The sequence below is a fragment of the Labrus mixtus genome, chromosome 5 (genome assembly GCF_963584025.1).
Source record: "Labrus mixtus chromosome 5, fLabMix1.1, whole genome shotgun sequence".
In the NCBI taxonomy this organism is placed as follows: Eukaryota; Metazoa; Chordata; class Actinopteri; order Labriformes; family Labridae; genus Labrus; species Labrus mixtus.
In genome coordinates this window covers 11,119,143-11,145,575 of record NC_083616.1, presented here as the reverse complement: position 1 = coordinate 11,145,575, position 26,433 = coordinate 11,119,143, and the positions used below count along the sequence as shown (strand labels likewise).

The following is a 26,433-nucleotide window of genomic DNA, read 5'->3' as shown; positions in this document are numbered from 1 at the left end:
ATAAGAAGGATTCACATGCTGCCTCTGCGCTGGCTAAACAATAGAAAAGACTCCTTTCACACATGAGCCACAATAGCCCTGAATCTCCTTACCCAAGCAGATATTTTTAATCTTTCTGTTTTTTTGGGGGGGAAAAGTAGGTTTAAGTAGAGCTCCTGGATGAAGGGCTGAGTGCAGGAATGTCAGGGTGATTTGGCAAAATCTTGTACCTGTTGAACAGGTTGTTTCTGGACACCATTCGCAGGAAGCCTGTTGGATCAGTGACTGAGTTAAGCTTGTTGTTGAGCTCCTCAAATTGTTGGTCCAACAAATCTCCCGCCTCACTCTCTGTCTCGCTGCTTGAACATCCTCTGGAAAAGAGAATGAGAGAGATGGAGTGAGAGACATGAACAGCCTGCTGAGATTTTGGCAAGAAAAAGGCACTTCAGCAAAGAAAGACAATATACAGACTTACATTGTTTCTCAGTGGATTAATCAACTACACACACGCCTGATCTGTCTTAAAAAATACACACAGTTCCAACCCCCACACACACTTGGCCTAATTTCCCAGGCTTGGTCCAACACCGTGATGATAAGCAGAGTTAAATCCTTTCATTATAATGCTGCTGATGCTGATCCAGTCAGTTGGGAGTCACCCACCCCCAACCCCACAATCTCTAACTTGCCACCACTCCCCCCCATTTCTTCCTCATGCCTAGATCTCTCCTCTTATGCACCCATATCATGTAACTCTTATGTCAGCTTCTTTCTCTAACAATATCTGTGTGTGAACTAGCAACATGGGTTCTCTCATTATCTTGTGCTCCCACCACTAACACCACCACCTTTTATTTTAAAGCCTTGCCTCCATTCACTATGTTGACATTGCTGCCGTTTTCCTCTGACCTCACACTAACGTTGTGCAGCTTAACTTCCGTTTTTTAACGTTGTAGTTATTTGTCTTTATTTTGTTAATTTTATAGAAGCAGAATTAGACCAATCACATTTTCCTAAATGAAAGCCACTGAACAGACCATGTACAGTAGAAATTCATGGGACAAATTGGTCATTTGTCAAGTTTAAACAACATATTTGACGAGTATATAGCCACATTCAAGCTAACATTAGCTAGGAAGTGGCAGAATGCTAACATCACTTTTTTTATTGTGTTAGCTTTAATAGAAAAGTTGTAATTCACTAATAGTAATGTTAGCAAGGAAGTGGTTGAACGCTAAGATTATCTTTTATATTATGTTAGATAAAAGGATTATCAGGTATATTGTGTTCTATTAGTTTCCTTGACTGTCAAACTTTATAAAACGTTTAAAAAGTCAAGGCACTTGAGCCACTGGCACAGTCTATTAGGATATCACAAAACATCACACCAATAATACTTAACTCTACCAAGCATCATATATCACTCTTTGCTGATGACATCCTCTTATTTTTCTCTGATATAAAGAATTCACTTCCACATATACTTAGTATCTTCGAACAGTATAGTTTTGTCTCTAGTTTTAAAATAAACTAGACCAAGTCTGCGCTTCTACCTATAAATCAAACTAGTAGAGACGAATGTGCACATTTCAATATACCAGTGGTCTCTCAGTTTAAATACTTAGGAATAAACATATTTCCATGCCTTAAAAAACTGTTTATAAGAATTATGCCAGCACTCAGAACATGCTTAAAAATGATATGTAGCGATGGCATAACTTTTCTCTCAGGCAGAATCTCAATAAATCTGTAGTTACATGTTACCCCTAGCACCTCCATCAAAGTATTGGGATAAAATACACAGCATCATCACAAGAATGTTTTGGAATTTTTTGGAAAGGAAGACGTCCTAAAATAAAACTTGCTAATTTACAAAGAAAGAAGGAGTTAGGAGGACTTTCAGTCCCTAACTTTAAATTGTATTTTCAGGCACTCTCCCTTCGTCCCATTATAAATTGGTTTAATGAGAATATTTCCATACCATGGATTAAAATTGAGAGGGACCTGGTAGCTCCAGCTGCGTTGAGAGCAGGTTTGTGTTGTCATCCTCTTCTTTTTTATTTTTTTTATTTGCATTGTTATTATGACAATGAAATGGATGTATGAATTACTACCAAATGAATTTATTGGATGATATACACCTGTAAAGGCTGTCAAAATAAATAAAAAGTTGGTAAAAAAAAAAAGTTTATTTAAAAGGACAACGTGCACTTACATTAAATGTTTGCAATAAACAAAGAGATGGGCGCACCAGATTAAGCTAAAAGCTACATTCCATCTGTAGTCCATTGCTACTGGATAATAGTTTGGGTGTTATTGGCTACCAAATTGGGAGAAAGGGGGATAAAATCTGATACAAATTTATGACAAATCTTAAAAATGTGGGAACATAGGGCTGTGGGAACATAGGCACACTCCCAATTCTTTAATGAGCTGGTGTATACCTGTAACTAATTGGTTATCAAATATGTTTTTTCAACTTGAAATATGACCTGCTACCCCTCCTGTTTGAACAGTTCTTTGTCTTTAAAGATGAGGATCAGTGTAGAAGTGGTAATGATAATGGTTTCGCATATATCTTACATTTATAGGACTTAGAACCTAGAACACAGCAAGGCAGCATTTTCAGTTTCCCACTCCGTGCATGTTGTCGGAGGAAGATGGCTACAGTGTGAATATGGAAAATTGAGATTCTATCTCCTGTGGTGTCCATACTGACAGAAATGGTGACTGAAGGCATCTTGGATGCAAATTAAAATAAAGTTTGAAACGATGACTTAAAGAAAATATGAAAAACGTTATTACATATACGGTATCTCTACAGTCACAAATGCTGCTTTCTCATTTCTTTCAAATAAATATGCCCTCCCTATTCTTCCCCATCCCATTTATTTTCTCTCTCTACTCATTTCAGACCGCTGCCTCTCTTTCTTTCCACTCTGGAGAATGAATGGGCTGGTAAGTGGTGCCATATTGTGCCCATCCAGGCGCAGTGGCGTGTGTGCAGCTTCCCATTGGAGTAGCAAATGAGCTGGTAATGGGGCAGGAGGCCCAGACTGCTGGGGTGGTGGAGGATGGCACTGAGCGGACAAGCTGGGCACTATGGATCAAACACCAACTAGAGACAGGAGCTAACATCAAACATTGTGTAGACCCGTGGATGTCGATGGAAGATTTTGGTTTCAATACATCTCCCCAGTTTCCATCTACTCATGCAGAGACCCTCTGGATACACTCCCTGTTGTCTGTTTGGTCTTGAACCACAAGCTTCTGCTTCGGCTCAACAGATTATACCATGGCATCTTAATTCTCTGCCCATTGTTCCTTATACTCTCAGAAACACATTTCTCTCTTCCTTCCCCTGTCAGGTTCTGTGTTTGTTAGATGAGTTCAACAATCTAGCTCAACAAAGAGCCATTATTCCGTCTCATTTATTCCCACTGGGGAGAGAGTAGAGTACTTTAGGAAGGTAGAGGAGGCCTGTCATCATAAGGTTCAATGGGGCAGACTAACACTATTCTACACACACAGACACACTCTCTGAATGATAAAACAAACTCAGCTACCTTCAGAGATGGAAATGTCAAGCTCTGCTTTAAATGCTAACTTCTTTAATGCGTTGGGAAACATTTTTGGTAATATCTCATGTTTTTTAAAGCCTCCTATTGATGAAAAGTTAACAAGGGCTTCTCAAAGATCACATGTTAATTGAAGAGTGTGTTTGTACAGGCTTTGCTTTTTCTGTCGATAAAGCTGCTGTGGATTGTTTCTTCTTTGTCTGCTTATACAAATAAATAGTCACTTCTCAAGAAAAATGGCTGCATGGAACAGGTTGGATACTACTTTACTACCTATGTAAGAAAAGGTTTATGTGTATTATGTGTATGTGTATGTGAAGAGTAATTTATTTCAAGAGTCATGTTCATCAGATCAGAAGAACTGCATCCACACATCCTCAGTCACAACAAAGTTATAAAAAAAAACCATATCTATATACCATCAACTAGCTTGTGCGAACATTATACCTATTTCTTCAAGAACATATTTAATGAGCTAACAAATTCAGCAAATATTTCCCATTTCATTATGAGAGCTGTAAACATCTCACCTGCTGTAATAAGACTCTACTCCCAGAGCCTCCCGGGCACTGGCTATGTGCTGCTCCAACGAGGACCCGCTGATCACACCACTGCCGACACCTCCCTCCTGGAACTCTGACCCTCCCTCTGATATGCCCTCGCCAAGGTACACCTCATGAAACTTCAGGATGCCTGCAGAGAAGGGAGCAGAGGCACACATGAGTGACTGTTTTGAGGTTAATGACAAAGGAACTATTTTCCTCGCCTTTTCATCAAAAACATTTTTATTGCACGCTGACAACAGGATGGAATGTCGCTTGAATTGAAAGCTGTGAGTGAGGCCACGTGCAGTAATGCATCTGTGAAGCAAAATGAATAAAACAAATAATGTTTAAGGCTGCCTGTGCCATCTGCTGCCTGACATGAGAGCTCAGCTGAGTTTTGAGCAGGAACATCAGAGGGGGTGTGGGGAAGAGTACTCTGGGAGATGGAATACAGGATGTATATGTGTGTGTGATTTTGTGCATGTGTCAGCTGTGTAAATGGAGGGGCTTGCATGTATGTTTGTATTAAATCTATCTTTGATGGATATTTTATGTGATTCAGGTGTGTATATAAACCTGACACACATATACAGTATGTGCGTGCACTCACACACATATACAGTATGTGTGCCACTGCACATTCATGCATATAAACACCCAGAATTTACACTACTGAGGTAATTCAGACCTTAGCAGGCCTTTATACATGGCAGACTGTTTAGAGCAGGCCATGTTTGTGTGCCAGCTGGATGCCAGGCAATGCCAGGAAGTGACAGACAGCCGATTAGTGAGCAAGTGGCTCCCTCTTAGCCTGGGGCAAAATTTAGTGCTTTGAAGATCTCCACTGGTCCCTGTAGTGTTCCTCCCCTCCGTATGACGATTGCTGAGGGGGGTCAAGTTCATACGGTTGCCAGGGAGCTGGGTTTGATCAAATGTTCAGGCTTTTAGTGGTATAGAACACGGGTCATGGCTTTCATTTCCTCTCTAAAGCAGAGAGCAGAGAAGAGCCAAAGGAGCACTAACAGTATTGCCGACGCAGGAGTTGTATGCGATGCACTGTAATTCACCCGCGGCTTTGCCTATTCTCTTTGTGAAACTGGAATTTCACGAGTCAGAAAACAAGCTGCATCTTAATCCCTCTGTCTGAGGGGGGGGGGGGGGGGGGGGGGGGGGGGGGGGGGGGGAAGCACAGCAACACCATACTAAAAGAAAAGCTACAAAAGTAACAAAAAACAGGAGACAGGATGAAAAGAGACAGAGAAATGATGTTCTGACTTTGTGAAAAGGCTAAGTGTTTCCTCTTGGCATGTGCAGAGATGTTGCCGGCGTTGTTTGGCCGTGTTACTTTCAATTAGCCTGGTCCACTGGCCGACACCTTCTTGGGTAACAGGCAAAGCAGGGGGCAAATCCTTACAACAGAGTGGCAGGTGGCAATGTCGCTTGGTGTTACAGCTGGACTTCTTACCCCACAGGTAAGATCAAAGTTCAGCTTTGATTAACAGCAACTGATTTGTTCATATTCATATGTTCTTTGACCTTTGTAATTGTCCACACTTTAAACATTGTATAGGAAAGAAGCTTTGATACAAGTTTGAGGTAAAAAAAACAAAAACATTTTGTGTTGGATTTAAAAAGTTTACAACCTGAGCAGTAGACGAAGCACAGACAGTTACCTGCTCCTGGAGCCAGTAGCCAGCTGTACAAGTAACCAGCAGCCATGGAGAAATACAGCACCAAGGCCCTCTGGCTGTTGACTGTGTCCAGGATGTGCTCCACTGTGACTGGGGTGTAGGGGTCTGAGTCCTGCTGGCCAGTCTGCCGCTCCACCAACAGGTCAGCAAAGGCTCGTGTGCGACCGCGCTCTGCCACAGCCAGAGCCTCATCATGGTGGCCTGTGGGGATCAGAGGTGGATATCCATTAAAAAGTGAAGACTAAAACAACATGAAGTACAAAGGAATTGAAAAGTGTGGATGGGCATACCTAGGCTTACAAGAACCCTTTGGAGTGCCTGGTAGCAGGAGGTTTGCAGGTCAAACAGAGAGAGTTTGTAGTCTGTGCTGTGCTGGGCTTCATGGCGGATGGTCTCAAACAGTGCAGATGCTCGGTAGAGCTGAGGAAAAAAACAAAAAAATAAGGAATTTAAAGTAAAACTATAACATCACACTTAGATTCTGATTATGAAGTGTATCGTATTAGTATGGGTCAAGGGATGTCTTAATCATTTCAATACATTAAGTATCACTGTCTTTTGAAGGCTTTTATAGTCTGGAAAGAGCGAATAAAATGTCCATCAAATCCAATATCACAAAGCATGTATGATTTGACTTTTGATGAGGGAGAATTCCTGTGACCACTAGGTGGTAGCATCCCACCTCAACCGTCATCCGAGATCTGCTGTTTTCCAATTCAGCATCTATCCCAGCAAAGAAAAGGACTGTAATGTAGCTCGATGAATCACCAACCAAAAAGTAAACCTCTCTTCAGCTCTTATTTGCCTCAACACTTGAAAGGGCAATGAGAAACTAAACCATTACCTGAGCATCAACTTCCAGACAGCAGCCATGGAAATAAATGCTCCGTGAACTCAATAAGCCTGTCTGTGTTATTGGACCTTTCTATTCAGCGCCAGACATTGGATTGAGGGAGGGAGAGGGACAATGGAGAGGTGGGGCAGCAGGCGGTGTTGCACCGGCCAAGCAGAGCAAGCCAGGAGTGCTGATTCATGGGAGCCTTTATTGATTTCCTATTTCTGCACCTATGGCAGCCCTGTAGGGTGACTGGGACTGCTATAGAGCCACTCTCTAGGAGTCTGGGGCCAGCAGAGAGGGTGAAGCACTCTGCTCACACCATTTAACCAAAGCTCAAAGGAAGACAAAGAGCTGCAGTGGAGAAAGGTTGTTGGTGCGGATGAAATGGATTGTATCAGCATTGTGGTTTTAAAAACAGAAAGAAAGAGAGAGAGAGAATAGCATGTGCGTTGCTGGTGAGCATACATATATGCATACTCTGTAGCTTGTCTGGCATATCCCAAGGTCATGCAGCAAAAGTGTGTCAACGGGAGTGAAGGGGGAGTCTAGAGATCAGCAGAGAATCTGGGAGCTCTGCTGCAGTGGTGCTAGTCGACGGAGCTGCTGGTCTCGTTGATTTTGCTGATAGGACCTTGGGCGGATTGCTGCAGCGCTAGTTTAATCTGTTAAGCTTGCAGACATACCCTTTAAGAGTGAAACTAATTTCTCACAGCGCCTTTCCTCCGGCCTGACCCCTCCTGGCACAGATGAAAGGGGGAACAATCTCGATTGTGCTGCGTCTGCAGTGACTTGCTTGGCTGTCGGGAAATCTGCTCCATTCTTCCGCTGCTATGCATTCAGATAGCATGCTCATGTTTTTAGCGCCGCTGACACTAACATGGCTTTTATCTGACATGTTAACTGAATGTCAATGTCATGCTGTAGCGCAAACGTGACCAAAGCTTGATACACATGCACCTCTAATGATTTCTGAAAAATAACCTCTCTAGGGTAACTCAAATGGTATCAGAGTTAGGAAAAGGTTAATGCATAATAGAACTGTGGTATTTAAGTAAACATGAATTTATTGATTTATGTTCTTATCAAATATGAATGTGAGTTTGTCCCAGAGCTGATCAGTATCAGGACAAGTCAATCTGTGTGTCACCGTAAACACAAAGATTGAAGTTGAGGTTTTAAACTACAACCGGGTTTAAATATAAAGAAAATTAAGCAGACAAGGTCAAGTACTCTAAGCCCATGCCTATGGTGGCTTTATGAATTCCAATTTAAACCTTTATAAATGAGGTTTGAAGTGGGTCAGAGTATTTCCCAAGGTCATCCGTAGCAACAGGCCAGCTCATGAATAACCATTTTATCTACACTCTGAGGACATTAAGTGTCCTTTCCAACCACCAATTCACCCTGAGGCCTACAAGCAGACATAGGGGTTAAAATTCTCAACATTTCTGTGGTGGATGTGGGAAGGCATTGGATTTCTGTAAGGAAGTCACAAATAATAGGCACAACTACGGTCTTACATTTGAGTGTAAAACTATAAAGCAAACACACGGTGGAAAATATGTTGCATGCGTTTGTTAGAATAATATTTTTCTTTAATTGAACACAAATTCCTCAAGATGACTCATGAGCCCCTGGTCTAGTCATCACCTTGGCCTGGTCTTTCTTCTCCAAACTCTTGTTACAAATAATTGCAAACAGACAAGTTTACTTTTCAGAAAAAGTACAATGCAGGACAGAAAAACAAAGCTATCTGGGTCACATAGATGTTTGTGGTGTGCGTCTATCACACCAGAAATGTATTTTGGACTAGATTTTAAAAATGAAAGCAGCAGAATAACATCCCTACAGACACACGTGACAGCCACTGCTGCTGGCAGATTTGTATGTGGATTCATAAGCTACGAAAAATCTTGAGCTGTGGTGTGTGGACAGACTGTAAAGAGAGACGTTAAGGGGATATTCCATGCTTGCCAGGTGGGCAGTGGGCTGAAGAGGACGGACTATGTGTGTGATGCAGAGGCTTTGGACTCCGGAGACCATGCAGATAGAAAAAAATCTTCAGTCATCTGTCGCCTGTCTCCAGAGATGACAGAATTTACCAACCCAGCAGACTCCAGAGCATGTAGAGCCCTAAATCCACCTCTATTTTATTCCTCCTTTTGTTTCTTCTCCCCAGGTCTCTGTCTTTCCCCATAAGAGCACAGCTGAAAATGTATATTTCACACCTCATATCTTCGGACATCCAACCCCCCCACACCCCAATTTGTAATTTTTGCCAGCCAACAGATGTGTGCTTAGTAGAGGTCAGTTTTAACTACACGTGAGTCCAGGTGGAAGAGAGAAGCAGAAAGGAGAGAGGAGAGAAGAGGGGAGGGAAAGCGGAGAATTGAGTCAAGGTGAGTCGAGGCAGGATGAGGAAGGAACAGAAAAAAACTTTACCTGATGTTGGGCCTCCTCCAGATTCCCACTGGCCCACAACGAGAGCCCCAGACGATGGCGGATCTTTGCCTCGTCCTCACGCCGAGCCAGCTGCTCAGCAAGCCTTAGGCCTGTCAGACGGGGGGAGGAAACAGGAGCAGATGAGAGTGAGAGAGTAGAGGAAGAGGAAGAGAGAGAGAGTAAAAATTATTCAGAGCAGGCAGACTCTTAGGTATCTTTCAGAGTAACAGATGTAAGCATAGCGTGGTTCTGATGTTCTGACTGCGAGCAGGTTTGGATATTTGGCCTCAGTTGTAAGATTGTGCTCCAACTTGGACTGAAACAAACACACACACACACACACACACACACACACACACACACAACAAGTACACATGCATTCTGCCATAGAGAGAAGCTGTTAGAGCACTAATCGGACTGCATAGTAATCAATGCTCAGGATCGAGCGGCTGAGCAAACACAAACACACGCCTGATGCTTGCATAAAAGAACCCACACGATATCATGAAGACGACTACAAATATTTGCAAACTCACAGAGGAGCAAAGTTGTTATTTTTGTTTGAGAGACTTCTACAGTTGCTTTGGAAGCTAGGGGAAGTTGGAATGTGCTTGTACACATTTGCGTGCGTGTATCTAGGTGTTTATGTTCAGTGTGCATGTGTCAGATAACCTGGGGAGCACGCAGTTTGTTTTTCACTTTCAATCCCTCAAGCAGCGCGGCGTATGTCACAACTTTGCATGTGTCCTCAGTCTGCCTTGCAGAGTACTTGGTTCTGTCCAATTACTGAGATGAAAATGCCACTCCACGGAGGACAATGATGGAAAAAAAGGCAGCTTCCAGGCCATATATAACCCACAAGGTGCTAAATGCATAGCAAGCAGTGTGCAGTTTGCAATAGGCTTTTGCACATTTACAAGCTGCATATTTTTCTCTCTTCTCTCCAATTGCTCCTGTGACAAAGGGGTCTCAAAAATGTTTTGGGGAAAAAAATGGGTCAAGCTGCCCTCATTTGAGTCTGCTTTTCTCAGCATTCCTGAAAAACAGTCTGTGGCTGGACCAGATAAGCCAAGAACAGAGCGCTTGACCCGAAAAAACGCAGCCTTTTTCCCCAAGACCCAGCACACCACGCCGCCTTAGACTTCATGGCTCCTCCACAGCCACGCTAGCCGGCTGCCTTTGAAGCCCGCAACAGTCTCCCCTCTCGCCTTATCTTTCCATACACCCTCCCTCTGCCTGCCTGCCCTCTCCCTCCCGTGCATCAGCTGAGCTCCTCTCTACCTTCTAGTATTCATTTTCTCATCTCTGTGCCGGTGTCTCTGCCCCCCTCAGCTCTCCCTCTACCTGTTTCATCTTGACTGTGGTGGCAGCGCTTGCAGGGGACTCGGCACTGCTTAGGGCTCATTAGGCGCTGGAGCAAGAGAGAGGAAACAGATCTAAATTATCCTTTCATTCTCTGACAGCCTCACCCCTCACTCATCTCAACTCTAGTTCTGAGCCTTTCATCTACACACACACACACACACACACACACACACACACACACACACACACACACCACGCATAGACGCATAGACGCACACGCATGCACACAAACCTTTCTTTCTTTCTCCGAGCTGCTCTGTGATAGTTCTTCATGATCAAGCCTGAATGTCAACCAACTCTATGTTTTCTTTATTCTCCAGTTGACAGTGAAATAATACATGTGAATTATGACGCATGCTGATTTCTGTCTTTCCCCACCGCTTGCCTGCCATTCTCTTTCTTTCTCTCCATCCCTCCTCTCCTCCCTCACTCTCTCATTCCCTCTGTTCTCGTGCTCTGAATCATTCTGTGTCTGTCACTGTCACCATGCGTGCCTTTGGTGTGCCCCGCAGGCACAGTCACGTAGAAGCGGCATGACATGAGGATGTGGCCGTGGCTGGCTGCACCCCGAAGAGCAACTAGAGAACACTTTAAAGGCTGCTTGACAGCTGGGTGAAAGAGTCTCTGCAGCCTCTAGGGCCCGCGCACCTCTGGCTTCAGACACAAGCTTTACGTGCAGACATCAAATACACATGCATTGGGGAAAAAAAGGCATAAAATCTCATGCTTTGTAGAGCCGCAAGTTGTGTTGTCCTGCAGACAAAATACCCCAGTACGTACGCAGTCCTGACACATGACAACTCAGTACCCTTTGATCATGACCACAAAAAAAAGAAGCGTGTCATATACAGGCAGTGTATCTGAGACATTTTCATGATACTATCTCTACCGGTTGTGTCTACTTTTCCTCTACAATGGTGTTAACAACACCCAAATCAACTTGTGCAGTGTAAAGAAAATATTTGTCACCCCTCAAGTCGAAAAGAAAACAAAGGATTAAAGGGATTGTGACACAGACACCAAATGTATCCTACAAAAAACTCTTCTACAATTATGCACACAAGATCCAAGACAGTGTTATATCGTTGAGAACTCAATATTTGATTTGTGAAAGCTTGATTAATTATAAATGAGATCATTGAAAGCTATTCATTTCCTTGCTTTCCAGATGTTAATCACTTGAATACATGTTGAGGAGTAAGATTTTGCCTGCTTTGAGCTTTAAGAGAATCGTATAAAAGTATATCAAGTCAAAATTATGATGATGATGAGTCCAGACATTTTAACCATAAGATACACATCATGAAAAGTTATTTAAATTACAAGGTTTCTGACAAAATTATACAGCAATTTATGAGTCAAAAACAATGAGAGACCCGATCACAAAAGAGGAAAATGGAGAAGTCATAAAGTATTTAAAAAACAATAAATTGCCAGGGATGGACGGGTATCCAGGGGAATTGTTTAAATATTTCAAAGAGGTCACACCCCTTCAAAGAGAACGTAATTATGTTTCTAATGAGAACGTTCCTTCAAAAACATGGTTGGAAGCAATTATTTCTTAAATTCCCAAATAAAGGAAATATCCACTCAATTGTGCCTCATATAACCAATAAGGTTAATTTAAAGTGATGTGAACTTTCATAATAGTACAATAATGGCTCAAATAATCTAGAGCTGCATCAGCAAAGAGTTCAACTAGACCAAACTGGGTCTATTCACAGGCAACAGAGAATAAATAACACTAGAAGAAGTCTAAATATAATTTCTGCAGTAAGACGAAATAATCAGTCTTCAATGCTTCTCATCTTAGATGCTCAGAAAGTGTTTGATTGAGTGGATTAGCTATATTTGGAACATATACTTTAAAAGATGGGATTTCATTAGTTGGATTCAAATGCTGTACTCTGGACCCTTTTAAGATTATGTGTAAATGGGCGCACATCAGGGAATTTAAGTTTGAAAAGAGGAATCAGACAAGGGTGCCCCCTTTCTCCATTATTATTTCCAATAAGTACAGAACTGTTAGCAGAAATGAAAAGGCAAACTACTTGGAAGATCAGATGTTCCTGTATGCGGATGACATTTTTTAGTACATTTTTAAATGATTTGGAAAGGCTACATGATTAAAGAAGCCAAATCAAAGGCCTTGATGCTAAGAGCCAAGTAGGTTATATCATTAATTAAGCTAAATCAGAGGACATTGTCCTAATAGGCATGTTGCCATCTAAGTTAAACAAATAATGTTATTTTAATTGATCAACACAAGGATTCACATACTTAGGCAACCTGATCACCCAAGACACCTCACAGTTGTACAAGGTAAAGTAGAGTAGATTAATTGATCAAATAAGATCAGACTCTGCACAATGGGGGATTCTCCGACCATCAGTGTTTGGTAGAATCGATAGTCAGGGTGAACATCCTCGACTAGTTTATCTTTTCCAGTCACTACCTATGCGGATATCAGCATCTCATTTTTAAATTCTTGATAAAATTATTTTTTCATTTATATGACAGAGAAAGAGATGTAGGGTCAGACAAAAGTTATTGTATCAAAATAAACTTTCTTTCTTTGAATTTCCCTCGGGATCAATAAAGTATCTATCTATCTATCTATCTATCTATCTAAACAAGGAGGTCTTACTTAACTTCACCTGGGCAGCACAACTTTATGGAATGGTTGAATTGTTATGACAAGATACGGAACAAATTGGCTTGGACTGGAGAAACATGCATTCCCACAAGTACCTCTTGAGATGCTACCAAACTTAGAGCAAAAGAAATGGAGAGAACTTCAGATAAGAATGTGTTAGCATGTTTGAGTGGAGTAACTTTAAAAATAATTTAAACAATTACAAGATAAATGTGTTTTATTGTTAGATGTTTAAATATATTTGCAAGAGAGGAAAACTGTTATGTCAAATAAAGAACGGAGCAGCCTGAAGTAACCACCCACCCCTCTAGAAGATTTTTTTAAATAAGAAATTAGTAAAAAATTAGTAAAAGCCAAAATATGGTTTCAAATTTACAAGTACATTTATCAGGGAAACTCTTGAATTAATTAAGAGGTGAGAACTAGAGATGAATGTTATAATTGAGGATAAGACATGGGAAGAAGTGTGTGGAAGAGAATATAAAATAACTTAAAGTCCTAGGTGAAAATAACTTAACTTGAAATAAAAAATAGACGCGTATAACCCTTCACAGTGTATCAAAAAGTGACACAGGTAAAACAAAGGTATGTTGGAGGTACTGTAAACAGATTGGAGACCTAAAACTTAAATCATGCTGGAAGGGGATTCTAGCAATTTCAAACCACTTTGAGTGTCAATTTACAGCTGGATCCATTGTATTATGTGATAGGTATAATTTCAGAGAGTTAGGAGAAAAATAAAAGTTTATTTCTTATATATTCTTTTACTGAGGAATATAATAGCATTATCCTCACTTAAATCATTACCGCCCACTCTTCACCAGTGATAAGAGAGGTTACTTGATAAAAAGGAGAACAGCAAAACTTCATATAAGGATACATTGGCTTTCAACTTTATGGACTCCTCTCATTACTTACTTTAGATCATTGGTTATTGGTCACATGGGCCGAACAATAGGCAGTCAACAATGAATTTAGTTTAATTCTTAGTATGGTCTGGTCTCCAGTTATTTTGACGGACAAAGTTTGAAAATACATAAATATAATGGACTTACTTTCTTTGTATTGCAACGCTACTTCCTGTTCAGTGCTGCTGTTTGTTTATCTACGTAATGCAGCACATGGCTAAATCTGATAGTTAAACTGACTGTGTGCGTAAGGTACAACTGCTCACTTATTGATTAATGTTTGTCTCTTTAAACTAATTACAAACAACCCGATGACTTTCACAGTCATTTTCAAGGTCCGTTCATGTGTAATCTGTGTAAACAAGAAAGCTGTTACCATGTTAACAACAACTGAATGACACATAACACTAATTTAGTGCTCACGTTTACAATAACGGTGTTGGACATGGGTCTGGTTCGGACAGAAATAGGTGGCCCGTGCCACGCACTAAATCCAAGGATATAGACTATAAACTGCATATTCTGTTTTGGCTTTGTTTTCTATAATCTGATATTTGTTTTTGCTCAGTATGTTTAGCATTTATTCCAAAACCTCCCTTAAATTTGTTTAAAATTGTTATTCCATTAATTGTTGTTTCATAAATGAAGTGTGAAGAACTTGAAGTAACTCCATTAGCTGCCATTGAAAAGAGAAGCTCGGTGTGAAAAGCCTTTTTTGTGAAAGATTGAGACTGCAGTGTGTGACATCCTTCAACATTAAACTACTGGAATATAACTTGGGGACTGATGTGAACACTAGAAGTGACAGAAATTATGTCTGCCTATTGGCAGTTAATTGGTATCTTCATGTGCACTTCACTGTAGCGTTGTTATTCTTTGTTACTGTGCAACACAGACTAACCATCAGACTTTCATACAAACACATGCACACACTTATTACTACACACTGATTTGGGGGTCACATGTTGTCAACAGTGTCTGCACCAGTTTAGAACCGCTTCACTATCCCTCCTTCCAATTAATCCTTTTTGTCGAACACAACAAAAACAAAAACACAAGCATTGCAGCTTGCGGAATAAAAAAATAAAGTGAGAGAAGAGAAAAAAAATTGAAAAACTTGAGAACCCCCCCCCCCCCCCCCCCCCACACACACACACACACACTTTTCAGTCTGGGTAGGTTGGCCAGAAATAATTGGCTGTCAAGGATAGTGAGGGGACTTTTTTTTTTGCACAGCCAGACCCAGGAACAATACAAGGACAGTACAGGGGACAACAGGAGGACAGGGTGGAGACAGAATGGCCTGTCGCCTTTGTTTCCATTAAACCTCAACAAGCAGGCCAGCAGAGGGTGTTTGGGTCACTGCAGGCCCGGCTAACTCTAGCATAGTGGACGGAGGAGAGATAGAGGAGATTTATTCCTGTTCTCCTGCGTTCACTGCCTGCAGGGTGAAATATACATCTGTTCTCTTACATGAGCTGCAATTTTCTTGGATTCAAATGAGTAACACAGTGGGTGTTTCTGAGCAAGAGGTCTGTCAATGGGCGAGGCTGATGGTGTGAACATTCAGCTCACATCTATGGATGCTTCCACTTATCACTTCCTCGGTGACAAACCCTCCCTGCACTGTCACTGACATAATGAATTTCTGAGGGGCAAAGCTGCAGGTTTTTATTTCACCATAATCTGCAGGGGACAATGAAGCATGAGAGGCAGGAGTGTGTCAGCCAGAGTGTGAAAAGATCCTTTGGCAGCTCGCTGCAAAGAACCCTCTGAGGAAAGTAGATATAGAGGTGTGAAGAAGAGCGAGCAGTAAACAGGGAAGAGCCTTGGCGTGCATCCTGATAGGTTTGCACAGACATACACACAGGAATGCTAGTATACCTTTACAGCACAGAAGCCGACACAGGCGAATAATACGCACACAAAACCCCCCTGTGCACTTATAACAAATAAGCACAAAAAACCCCAATACACATATACACATATACACTTGCACCCACACACACACACAGCCTAATAAAAATGGCAATGGCTTAGCAACAAATAGGCTCTGAATTTCATATTCATGAATTCACAAACTCTAAGCCTATCAGCTCAGACAACAAAGACAATCCTCTCTGCTGTTCCCCCTGACTCACTCACCTTCCTGCAGGTACATGACAGCCTGTGAGTAGTTTTGCAGTGCGTGGTGTGTTCTCCCCAAGCTGCTATAGGCCAGAGTTTTGGCAGCCAAGTCGTTAGTTTGAGCTGCCACACTTAGATGCTGTTCCTGGAACACCACTGCCCGCTCGTAGTTTCCTAGAGACTCGTAGGTAAGGCCCAGGTTACCGTAGGCGCGGGCCTGCCGTGCGGGGCTTCCTGTTTCCTCTGCAATCTCCAGGTCACTTTGGTGGCATCGCAGGGCTGTCTCGTACTCTCCCATTGATTGATATACGACGCCCAAACCACAGCTGGCATCACCCTCCAGCAGTCTGTCTTGGGTGTCACGTGCAATCCCAAGCTGACGCTCCAGACAGGAAATAGCCTGCTCATAATTTCCCAGCTGGCTGTGCAGTGCACCCAGTTCCCCGTAGGCCTGAGCCTTGCCTCCGCACTCCCCGAGCTCATGAGCCACCACTAACCGCTTCTCAAAACACACTAGCGACTGCTGCAGGTTTCCCATGGCCCTGCAGGGAGAGACAGAACACCAATGAGCATCAGAGTGAAGCAGATTAGAAATGTGATATGTAAGATTTAAAAAAAACAAGGTTGAACAAATCTGTCAGTAATGTTATCGCACATCAGAGAAAATTTATTATTGATTCATGCAGTCTGAAACCTTTCTATTCTGTTTTAACAGAACACTATTATACCTAACAAGGAATGAAAATTTCATGAACAGTTTTGTTTTCAAAGCAGCAGATAAATTGGTTTTGGTTCAAATGTAATACAGGAAAGGAAACAGCCTAAACTGCATTAAAGGCTTGTTTGAAAAAAAGGTCAGAGCTGATATGAAATCTAAAATGTAGGCTGTGCTTGAAGGGTAACACTGTTTACCATCTTTTAATGCCAGATGGGTCACCTGTCAAAAGATCCCCCACTTCCCTCTCCCCTCAGCTGTTTGTGTTGACAGAATGGCATTCATCCCATTTCAACATTTAATTCTCCTTCGAAGTCATCAAACAGACTTTATTCACATTCTCAGACACTTCACACAATTGCTGGATGCCGTTTCAAATGGAGCATTATAAGAATAAAGGCCCCCGGCCTAATTAATGCTCTGTGTGATAATGTATGTGCTTGACTAAGAGCTGTTAGAAGACGAGAAGGGTTTGTGTCTGATGTCTTTTATTCCCCTCTGAACTCATGCATGGCTAATACTGCTGTGTGTGATTACTGTGGTGCCATGCTGATGATACACAATGAGAATAAAATCATCTCTGAAATTAGGATTCCAGCAAGCCTTTCGTGTTTTATTTTGCAGTGTAGTCTCCTAGGATGCTATCAGCTCTTTGTGGCATAGGTAGAAATGGAAAGGAAGGAGACACAGGATGTAAGAGGTTGCCTCGAAATAACTGCTCTTCCCTCAGTTTCAGACGTCTGCCTGCCAAATCCTCTTTGCATAAAGATAAGGACAGGGCCACTAGGCTGCTGCTGAGACAGCGGGCACCAGGCTCATATCCAAGATTGCTCAACAGCAAGGTGTCTCTAAACTACGGTGGTCCTTGATAGTGAGCGCAGAGAGAAAAATAATATGCAAAGCGGGATTACTGTGATTATTTGTAAAACCCTGCCAATACAATTATTTGCAACTGCTGAGGGAAATGATACCGTTGTGTTTTGCAAAGACAGAAAAGGATTTTTCTAGCAGTTTGAAATGGCAAATTTGAAGCATGTTGCCTCTCACTCAAAGCAGACTTACCTGTGTCCATTGCCTAAGCCTCTGTAGGCCTTCTCCTGGTCCTGCATGCGGTTAAGGCTCTGGGCCACTGATAGATACTGGTCATAGTACTTGATGGCCTCCTCAAAGTCTCCCAGAGCCTCATAGCAGTCTCCCAGGTTCCCATAGGCCCTGCCCCTGTCCATTAGTGCCTCATTGCCGCTCAGCTGCTGTAAAGTGGCCAGCTGTTGCTCTAGGTAGCCGATAGCTTCCTCCATCACGCCTACATTCATTTTAGTGATGCCCATATTTCCGTAAACCTGAGCCTCCACCACAGGATCCTTCAGCCTTCGACCGAGCTCCAGCTGTTCTTCGTAGCTTTTGAAGGCCATGGCGTACTTCCCCAGGGCCATGTAGACTGCTGCCAGGTGACCGTGGGCTTTACACTCTCCCGGCACGTCACCCAGCTCTTGATAAACCTCCAGCTCCTGGGTGTGGTAGCCCAGAGCTTTGTCATATTTCTGCACCAGTCTGTAGGTGGCCCCCAGGGCAGCATAGGCGCAGGCCTCCATCCTCCGCTCTTTAACCTGAAATAAGGCAGAATGCCATAAATATAGCATTGGGGGTGTGAATGAATGATATCAAAATGACATTTCTGACATGACATATGACATATCATATTTACATGATGAACTGTATAAGTACATGAGATACTACATTCATTATGTGTGGCCATACCTGGTGAGCTAAGGCCAGCTGCTGCTCGTAAAACTGAATGGCTCCAGTCACATCTTTTTTACAGACAAAAATGTCCCCGAGGTTTCCCAGAGCTCTGAAGCGGGCCTGTGCATTGTTCAGGGACTGGGCCAGTGACAGCAGATATTTCTGACACTCCTCTGCCTTAGTGAAGTCTCCCAGGGCCTTGAATGCCAAACCCAGGTTACAGTAAGCCTTAGCCTGGCTCAGTTTGTCATGAAGGTCCTTGGCCAGAGCCAAGTCCTGTTCATAGTATTTAACAGCATCTTGGTAGTTGCCCAGACAGTAGTGGGCATAACCAAGATTGTGACAAACTTTCCCTTCACTCTCCATGTCCTGGAGGTCAGGGGACAGGCGAAGGTACTGCTCATAGTATGGCACCGCCTGAGGAAACTCTCCTCTAGAGCAGTGAAAGTTGCCAAGATTTCCCAAAGCCCGGGCCTCACTCTGGACGTCTCTGAGCTCACGAGCAATGTTGAGGTGGTTCTGGTAGTGTTGCAGAGCGCGGTCATGGGCTCCTAGAGCTTGGTAAGCCACAGCCAGGTTTCCATGAGTGGAGGCCTGTGAAGCTCGATCGTTTACCTCCATGGATATCTGCAGCTCCTGGCGGTGGTAGCGTACAGCCTGGTCGAAGGCTCCCAGGGCATTATAGGCATTACCCATGTTACCGTACGCCCGGCCCTGAGCAGCATAGTCATTCAGCTCCTGAGCGATGGCCAGGTGTGTTTTGTGGAGTTTCAGTGCAGTCTCATAGTCCCCCTTCATTTGGTGGATGATGCCTGCAGAGAAAGGAGATAAAAGGATGAAGTTAAAGACCCATTAAGGGCAAGATTGTAACACTGTAAATTCAAGTGCCTTGTCAGCACTTCATGTATAAAACAAGTCATTTGGTTGTTAAAATATGCTCTCTGAGCCATCTGCTCTCTGCTTACACAGCACTCTCCCAAAGACTCATGGTCATTAAACTGTTGTGCAATCAAACACAGTTATTATAACACCAAAATAGAATCTTTTGATTGTCTAACTTGTCTTTGATGATCCTGTCTTGGAAAATCAACCCTTTCCCACAGGTTATGAGAGGACAAGAAAAATGTGTGGGGTTTGAAGAGCTGATGGAAAGCTCAGCAAACAACTTAAGAAAAATGAGATAAGTGCAGAAAAACAATAAATAATGGACAACCCAGTGCATTGAGCGTATTATCTCTGATAAAATACCATCCTGTGAAAAATAATAGCTTTACCCCACAGCCAGGCAGCCATCTGGCGCAAACACAAACAAACATACATCCAAACATACACACTGACAAATACACAGCTGAGAGTAAAGAGACATCACAGCGTATCTCTCCTCCTCTGAGACTCACTACTAATCTCAGCCCTTTCTTTTTTGCATTGTCACCCAGCCTTCAAGGATAATAATTGCACTGATAATATTAAAGCTCACTTGGAGGGAAGACAGGATGGCTGCAGGCTGGCGGATGGAGACAGAGAAACTAGCTGCAAGGCAAATAACTCCATCCTCCGTTCACCATACAGCCAAGCCACCCATGCTTTGCTGCATCAGCATGGAGACTAATGTGTTGCTAGGACGGAGGGAGATGCGGACTGGGATCGGACATCCTTGAGGGAAACGGCTCTGGAGCCAGAGTGGGAGGGAACCAGGGAGTGAGAGGGGCTCCGTGGCTTGTGGTGAGTATGTGATGGTGCCGCCGGGATTAGTTACCGCCATGTGTGTTTTCCCATTTATTTCATCCGAAACCTGCCACATTATGGGCCTGAACGCAGGCTACAAAAACAGTGGGAGTGAAGCTAAACAGACGGCTCAAATGACTGCAGAGGTTGTGTGATTGATGTGAATAAGCATTCAGGTTTTGGCCCAATTAAAAAGCAGCACATTAGGCCAATGAGAATGGAAAAAAAAGCTTTGGCACCTCTACAGTAGGAGCCACTGGATTGTATATAAGATTGTCAGGTATCCATATTCCTTTATACACACATACAGTCATGACATACTTTAATATATATATATTTCAATAATTAATTGATTAATGTGATGCCTGCAATGTCAATGTATCACAATGAATCAAGTTAAAGTGAGATAAGTTAGACACAAACCTTCCTGAACTAAGTGTCAGAAAATTGCACACAGAAAAAAACATCTTTGTGTGCAGACGGATTGGATTTTTCATCATCAAAGATCCCCTGCCTGCTTAATTCAAACCATGATGCGCCATGCAGCTGGTACCTCCTGACGAATCAGAGCTTGTTTGCTGTTTGTTTGCTTGCTCATGTTCTCAGGTCAAAGCAATACAACCTGTGCTGACCTTGCAATCATCAGGTCACTGCCCTGAAGAGCTGGTAAGCTATACGAGTCATGGGGTAGAATGGAGAGAAGCAACGCTGCCTGATAATACAGAAATAATCCAGAATGAAAAAGACACAGCTTTACAATGTATACTTTAATAATGAATGAAATCTTTGTGGTACCTCAGACCATGTACAGTACAAATACACATTTCCCTTGAGCCAAAACAAATATATGAAGCTAGGAACATTTTAGATTTAAGTTTCCACTGGAACAGCTATTTCATATACCTTGGGCAAGCCCATCAGGTTTGACTTTCCTGGTAGTCTCTCTTAAGAGTGGAAGCATGTTAAGATTCATGGCAGGCAACTTTGAAGAGCTATGACAGCCCTCGCCACAAAGTCACTCCCAAGGTTATGTTTTTCCCAATGGAGGCTGATCTTGCCGAGGATATAATGCCTACTGATGTATTACCAGCAAACATGTTCCATGCTGCAGGCTAAAAATGGATCTGGGGTCTTGGAAATGGTCGGAGGACTAGAAGAGGCAGCCGGGATAGAGGATGGTGTTCAATGGCAAGGTTTGAGGTTGGGCTTGAAAGATGAAGCCAAAATTTGTCATAAGCCTCGGGCTATGCCTGGAGCCACACTTAAGGCAAGAAAATATTTCTCCACCCCTCCATATGGTAAGAGGATTATGGAAACCTCTGGGAATTTTGTCCAGAATGATAGTAAATAAAACCATACCAAACATGCTGGAAAATACTGATGGAGCCCAAAAAATTTGGATTAAGTAGAAGGGTCTAGCTAGAGTGGTCACTGTGGCATGTCAACCAAAACAAAATGATCCCCAAAAAGGATCAGTTTTTGTGACAGCAATTTAAGAATATTGTGCATACTAACTTGACTGTAACACATTGAATAATATTCTTCCTTTTTTCTTCACAGTTTAAGATAAAGACTGTGAAAAAAACGAATACAGCACACATCACATCATTCGAATACATTTATACAAGGCCCTATCCATCCAGAGCCCCCTCCATCCCCCCATAACCAAAGACATTAAAAGCATGGCAATGTGTTGTCACTTTTCATTACACAGCTGGCTCTACAAAGAGGGATATGCTGCAGTGATGACTTTGAAGGATAGTGTTGTGTTCAGAGTAAATCACTGTATCATTCTTCCAGGAGCCATAGAGGTCCTGAGCGTTGCTGCCTTCACTCAGCTAAGAGGATTTTTACCAACAATGCTGCTGGGGGAAACTAGGAATAGCGCAGAGATGACCAGTCTGAGCTCAAAATAAAGACTTGGGTGTGTTCCCCATTTTATTTTTAATATGAGGTCAACTTTATTATTAAAATGTCATGTTTGAGACGTAAAACCCCTGACAAGATGCTAAAGTTGTGGTGTTTGTGAAAATGTTGATGCCCATTCAGACCTCAGCTGGGGTAGATTGGCATGTGTGAAATACCAAACAAGGAAGTCAGTCTCTGAAGGAAATTCCAATGAATTTGGCAGAATTGAAAAATATTCCATCCCACCAGAGCTTGTATATATAGTTCAGTACGTCTGTATTTGTTTTACACTTTGAAGATAATCTTGAAACTATTAAAGTATTTTAAAAAGCTCCAGGCCCAAAATTTTGCTTTGAAATGAGTACGGATTATTACAAATGGAATAAAATGTGTCTCAGTACCAATTTGCGCCAAAAAGCCTGGGCCATATCACCATACAGTGTTATAAAGTGTACGTTCAAATAATCAATAAAAAGACACACTAAAGGGTAAAGGTAGAACCCTTTTAACAAGACTTATTTTGAGTTGATTCACAGGTTTCTTTGCCTTTTTTAAGAATTCTTTAAACAGTGAATCAGATCTTCCTCCAACAAATTCTAAAATCTGTAATTGGAAAATGAGATCCAAAGAAAAACAAATTGCTCTCCACTAGTATGGTCACCGAAAAGCCCAGTCAAAGAGAGTTGCTAGATTAAAAAGGTTCATAGCAAGTATATATAGAATCAAAAGTTGATACATGGCTGAATCTATCATATTATGGAGGATTACTTTACAGGAAAATCTAGTGTAATCATTTCTCTAAAAAGGGTGAATGGAGGTTGAAAGACTCCATTATGTTATGCAAAGTGTCTTAACTGAGCAGTGTGAGTTGTAAGTGAGACAAAAGTGTATGTTACGATCTGTTGGGGGAAGTAGTGAGCCGAGGCAGGCGCTGGATAGTACTGGGGTCTGCAGGAGGAGGGGAAGGGGTGGAGCTGGGCTTAAGGTAGCAAATCCTCCCATGCAGACACAGACATCCTCTACAGTCTGACTGACAGAGAGACAGGAAGGGGGAAGATAAAAAAGGACAAGCCATGGATAGATGGATGGGTGGTCTACATACAGAAACATACAAGAAGAGCGCAGTATTAGTTGTTAACGCTTTTTGTAGCTCATCAAAACAACTGTCGCTGCACTGTCTAGGAGCATGACATTTGATTCCACCTACCACTTTCACTAACAACGTTCAGCCTTATTTTTTTGCACTGCACAATTACCTCACTGTTTGGGAACAGATCACATTTCATGCTGAAGTTAGTGAAAAAAAGGCCACCATTGCTCAACACAAAACAATGATACAGCTCTTTTGTTTCATTTAATAGCTCCACGGTGAGCAGAATAATAACTGCATTAAATGAACTAAATGTTAGTGTAAGCACAGAGACGGGGAGGAAAGTGTGCTTTACAGGGCCTCAGTCCAGTTTCTGGCAGAGGAGATTGAAGGGGGCCATGCAGGGGGAGGCAGGGAGCGTCTGCTGCTTTTCTAACAAACAGACATTGGGGGCAAGATAGCAAAGTCCTCTCATGCAGAGTAACATAAGACTGGCATCCTTAAAATCCCACTCCCATCTTGCCTCTTGTATTTACCTGTTCATTAATGGCGAGTTTAAGATGTCACCAATCTCAGAAGAATTCTCTTTTTATGTGTATTTTTAGGCTGCTTCCCTGTCTTCCTCCAAACAGCGAGCTTATATTCATCCTGTCTGGGCCATTAGGCTGGCTAAATTCCTCTGTAAATGCTGTGCTCTCCTGCTCCTTTCCTGGTCAGACTATTAATATATTTACAATCACTTTTGTTTCCAGAGGATTATGTAGAAAACGGACTAATCTCTGTGCCTCAGGGCCCCAGGGGAGTCTGCTCCCTGTCTGTTTCTGCTGAGGGCAATCTGAAATCAGTTAAGAAAAAGGTATGGGATTTATGTGCATTTGTACATTGTTGTTGTTGTAATAAAGGTAATAAAGATATAGCTGCTGTGTTGAAGCCATGTCATTATTAAGGGTGTCTATCTAATTTTCTAATTATATTATGATGCAGCCTGTTTACATGACATTTATTTAAAAGAGAATTGTGACATCATTCCTGTCAAGATTAGATACATTAGAGCTCACAATCTCCCGGTCAGTGTTCTTTTATTTCATCACAACCTGCGAGCCCACAAGGAAATATAAATCATGTGTGACAATGTTTCAGTCAGACATGTTACAAAACCTGGTAATCAGATGTCTGGTCAAAGCAGATTTCCACGACTGATTTTCTGGAATGTAAATTCCAGGTCTCGTTCCCACATGACCCCTAAACGGAAAAAAGCTGCAAGTGTGAAATGAGTTTGGCATAAAAGGTCTGAAACTAATTTAATACAGAATTTCTGCTCTCTTTCTTTCAATGAAACTGATGAGATCTAAATACTGAGCATCAGGGAGAGAATTGTTTGGATCTGTGTAGTACTGTGAACTCCTCTTCCTGTTGTTATGCTCTTTCTGTTGCTTTGTTTTTTTATAAGCGTCAGCAGAAATGATTCCCCAGGGATGCTGGATAAAAAAGAAGGGGAAAAAAATGCTTAATTAGATCTGTTACCTCCGGCACCTTCTTACTGATGGAGGCGACAGTTCATGTGACTTCTTTGGGACATTATGGTCATAGGAGGAGGTGTGGGTTGAGCACAACAAGCAGGCTTACACACAAAGGCTACGGAACAAACTCATTCAAAGTCTCTTTGAAGTGGAATGCAAAGGGAAATAATACAATTTAGATTCTGTTTCATGAATACCAGAAATGTGAACTACACAAGAACCCACCACTTTAGCCCTCTCTCAGATATTAAATATTGCTGACTAGGGGGTAAGTTAGCCAATTAATGAATAATAAATGGGGCTGGAATGCAACATTTTCATATCCTTTATAGGTCAGAGTGTGCTGAGCCAGGGCTGCTTGTACCGCTGGGCATCGTGGTTAGATATTAAAGCATGGCCATCTCGATACAACAGTACCTCAGAGCAATGTCAGCTGCTGCTCCACCCACACTGCACGCACCATTAACGACAAGCTGAGAGGGCATAATAAAAGTTTCTTCTTTCCTGTTTCTGCCGCTTCTCCTTCCCATCTCTCGCAGTGTTTTTTTTTTCTTTTTAACCCTGCTCATTAATCTTCACTCCATCATCCTTCCCCTCTTTGTGCAGCAGCATTATTTGAAGTCGCAAACAACATCCTGTTAGTTTTAGCCCACATTATCTTCTTCTGCTAAGCAGGTTTTTGGGGCGTTGATGACAGAATAACAACGGACACCCCACTGCTCAAAACAAAAACAACAACAACAACAACAATAGGGCAATTACAGACTGATGCTCCACAACCTCCACTTCATCCTCTGTTATCTTCATTATTCAGCTCCTCTTGAATCAGCTATTAAAGGTAATTAAGCGATTCATCAAGTCAGTTTCAATTACTGGGAGCTTGACAGCTGCAGATTACAATCAGTAGGGGTGAAGGGAGAGACGAATAGAGTGTGAGAGAGGAAGGCATCAAAAACTAAAAGAAAAGAGGAGAGTTCCAAAAGATAAGGCAGCACTGAGATGGACAGGAAGTTTTTACTGGATGTCAGGAGGTTCAGAATCCACATGGTGCTCCAGCTTGTCTATCTTGTCGCCATGGAGCAACAGGCTCCCCCACTGAATAAGCTTCTGCTGCATGTCTTTAATGTTGCAACTAATAATAAATACATGCCATCAAATCGGCAATCAAACTACAGATAGGAACACATTTGCTGCCTGACATGCAGTTCCCACTCGTGATAAAGCTCTCATGTGCTGTAAGATCATAAAATGTTATCACTAAACCCTCTAATTTATGACGAGCAGTCACCAGCTCTCCTTTAGAATCAGGTATGTGTTGGTGCTGAGAGCTTTCCACGATGTGCGACCATTAGGCCGGTCAAAGGACGACTTCAATTTATGTTTGGATGATTAACCCGGCTCTCTACTTTCACACTTTTACACATTAGGTTAAAGAATAAATCATCAAGGAGGACCTATTATGCCTCTTAGTTGTCCATTAAAGACAGGTTTACTACTTTCTTCATGGCTATCATAAGTCAGCCAGTGTAGCTGATAATTGCTCGGTTAAATGCAGGAGAAATGGCCTTACATGTATCTCATGGGGTAATGCATATCCAAAGGC

The 26,433-nt window shown here is 42.2% G+C and overlaps 1 protein-coding gene across 3 annotated transcripts in view; it reads right to left on the bottom strand.

The window, feature by feature from the left end:
• LOC132974027 (tetratricopeptide repeat protein 28-like) overlaps positions 1–26,433 on the bottom strand; it is a 164,650-nt gene that overhangs the window by 9,655 nt on the left and 128,562 nt on the right. For all 3 annotated transcript variants that reach the window (XM_061037784.1, XM_061037785.1, XM_061037786.1), the window contains 8 exons: positions 18,603–19,399; positions 17,907–18,451; positions 16,148–16,671; positions 9,074–9,183; positions 6,084–6,213; positions 5,776–5,994; positions 4,088–4,250; positions 210–350 (listed from right to left, as the gene is read on the bottom strand). In XM_061037784.1, the coding sequence (XP_060893767.1) occupies positions 210–350; positions 4,088–4,250; positions 5,776–5,994; positions 6,084–6,213; positions 9,074–9,183; positions 16,148–16,671; positions 17,907–18,451; positions 18,603–19,399 (2,629 nt within the window). The remainder of the gene's footprint in view (positions 1–209; positions 351–4,087; positions 4,251–5,775; positions 5,995–6,083; positions 6,214–9,073; positions 9,184–16,147; positions 16,672–17,906; positions 18,452–18,602; positions 19,400–26,433) is intronic.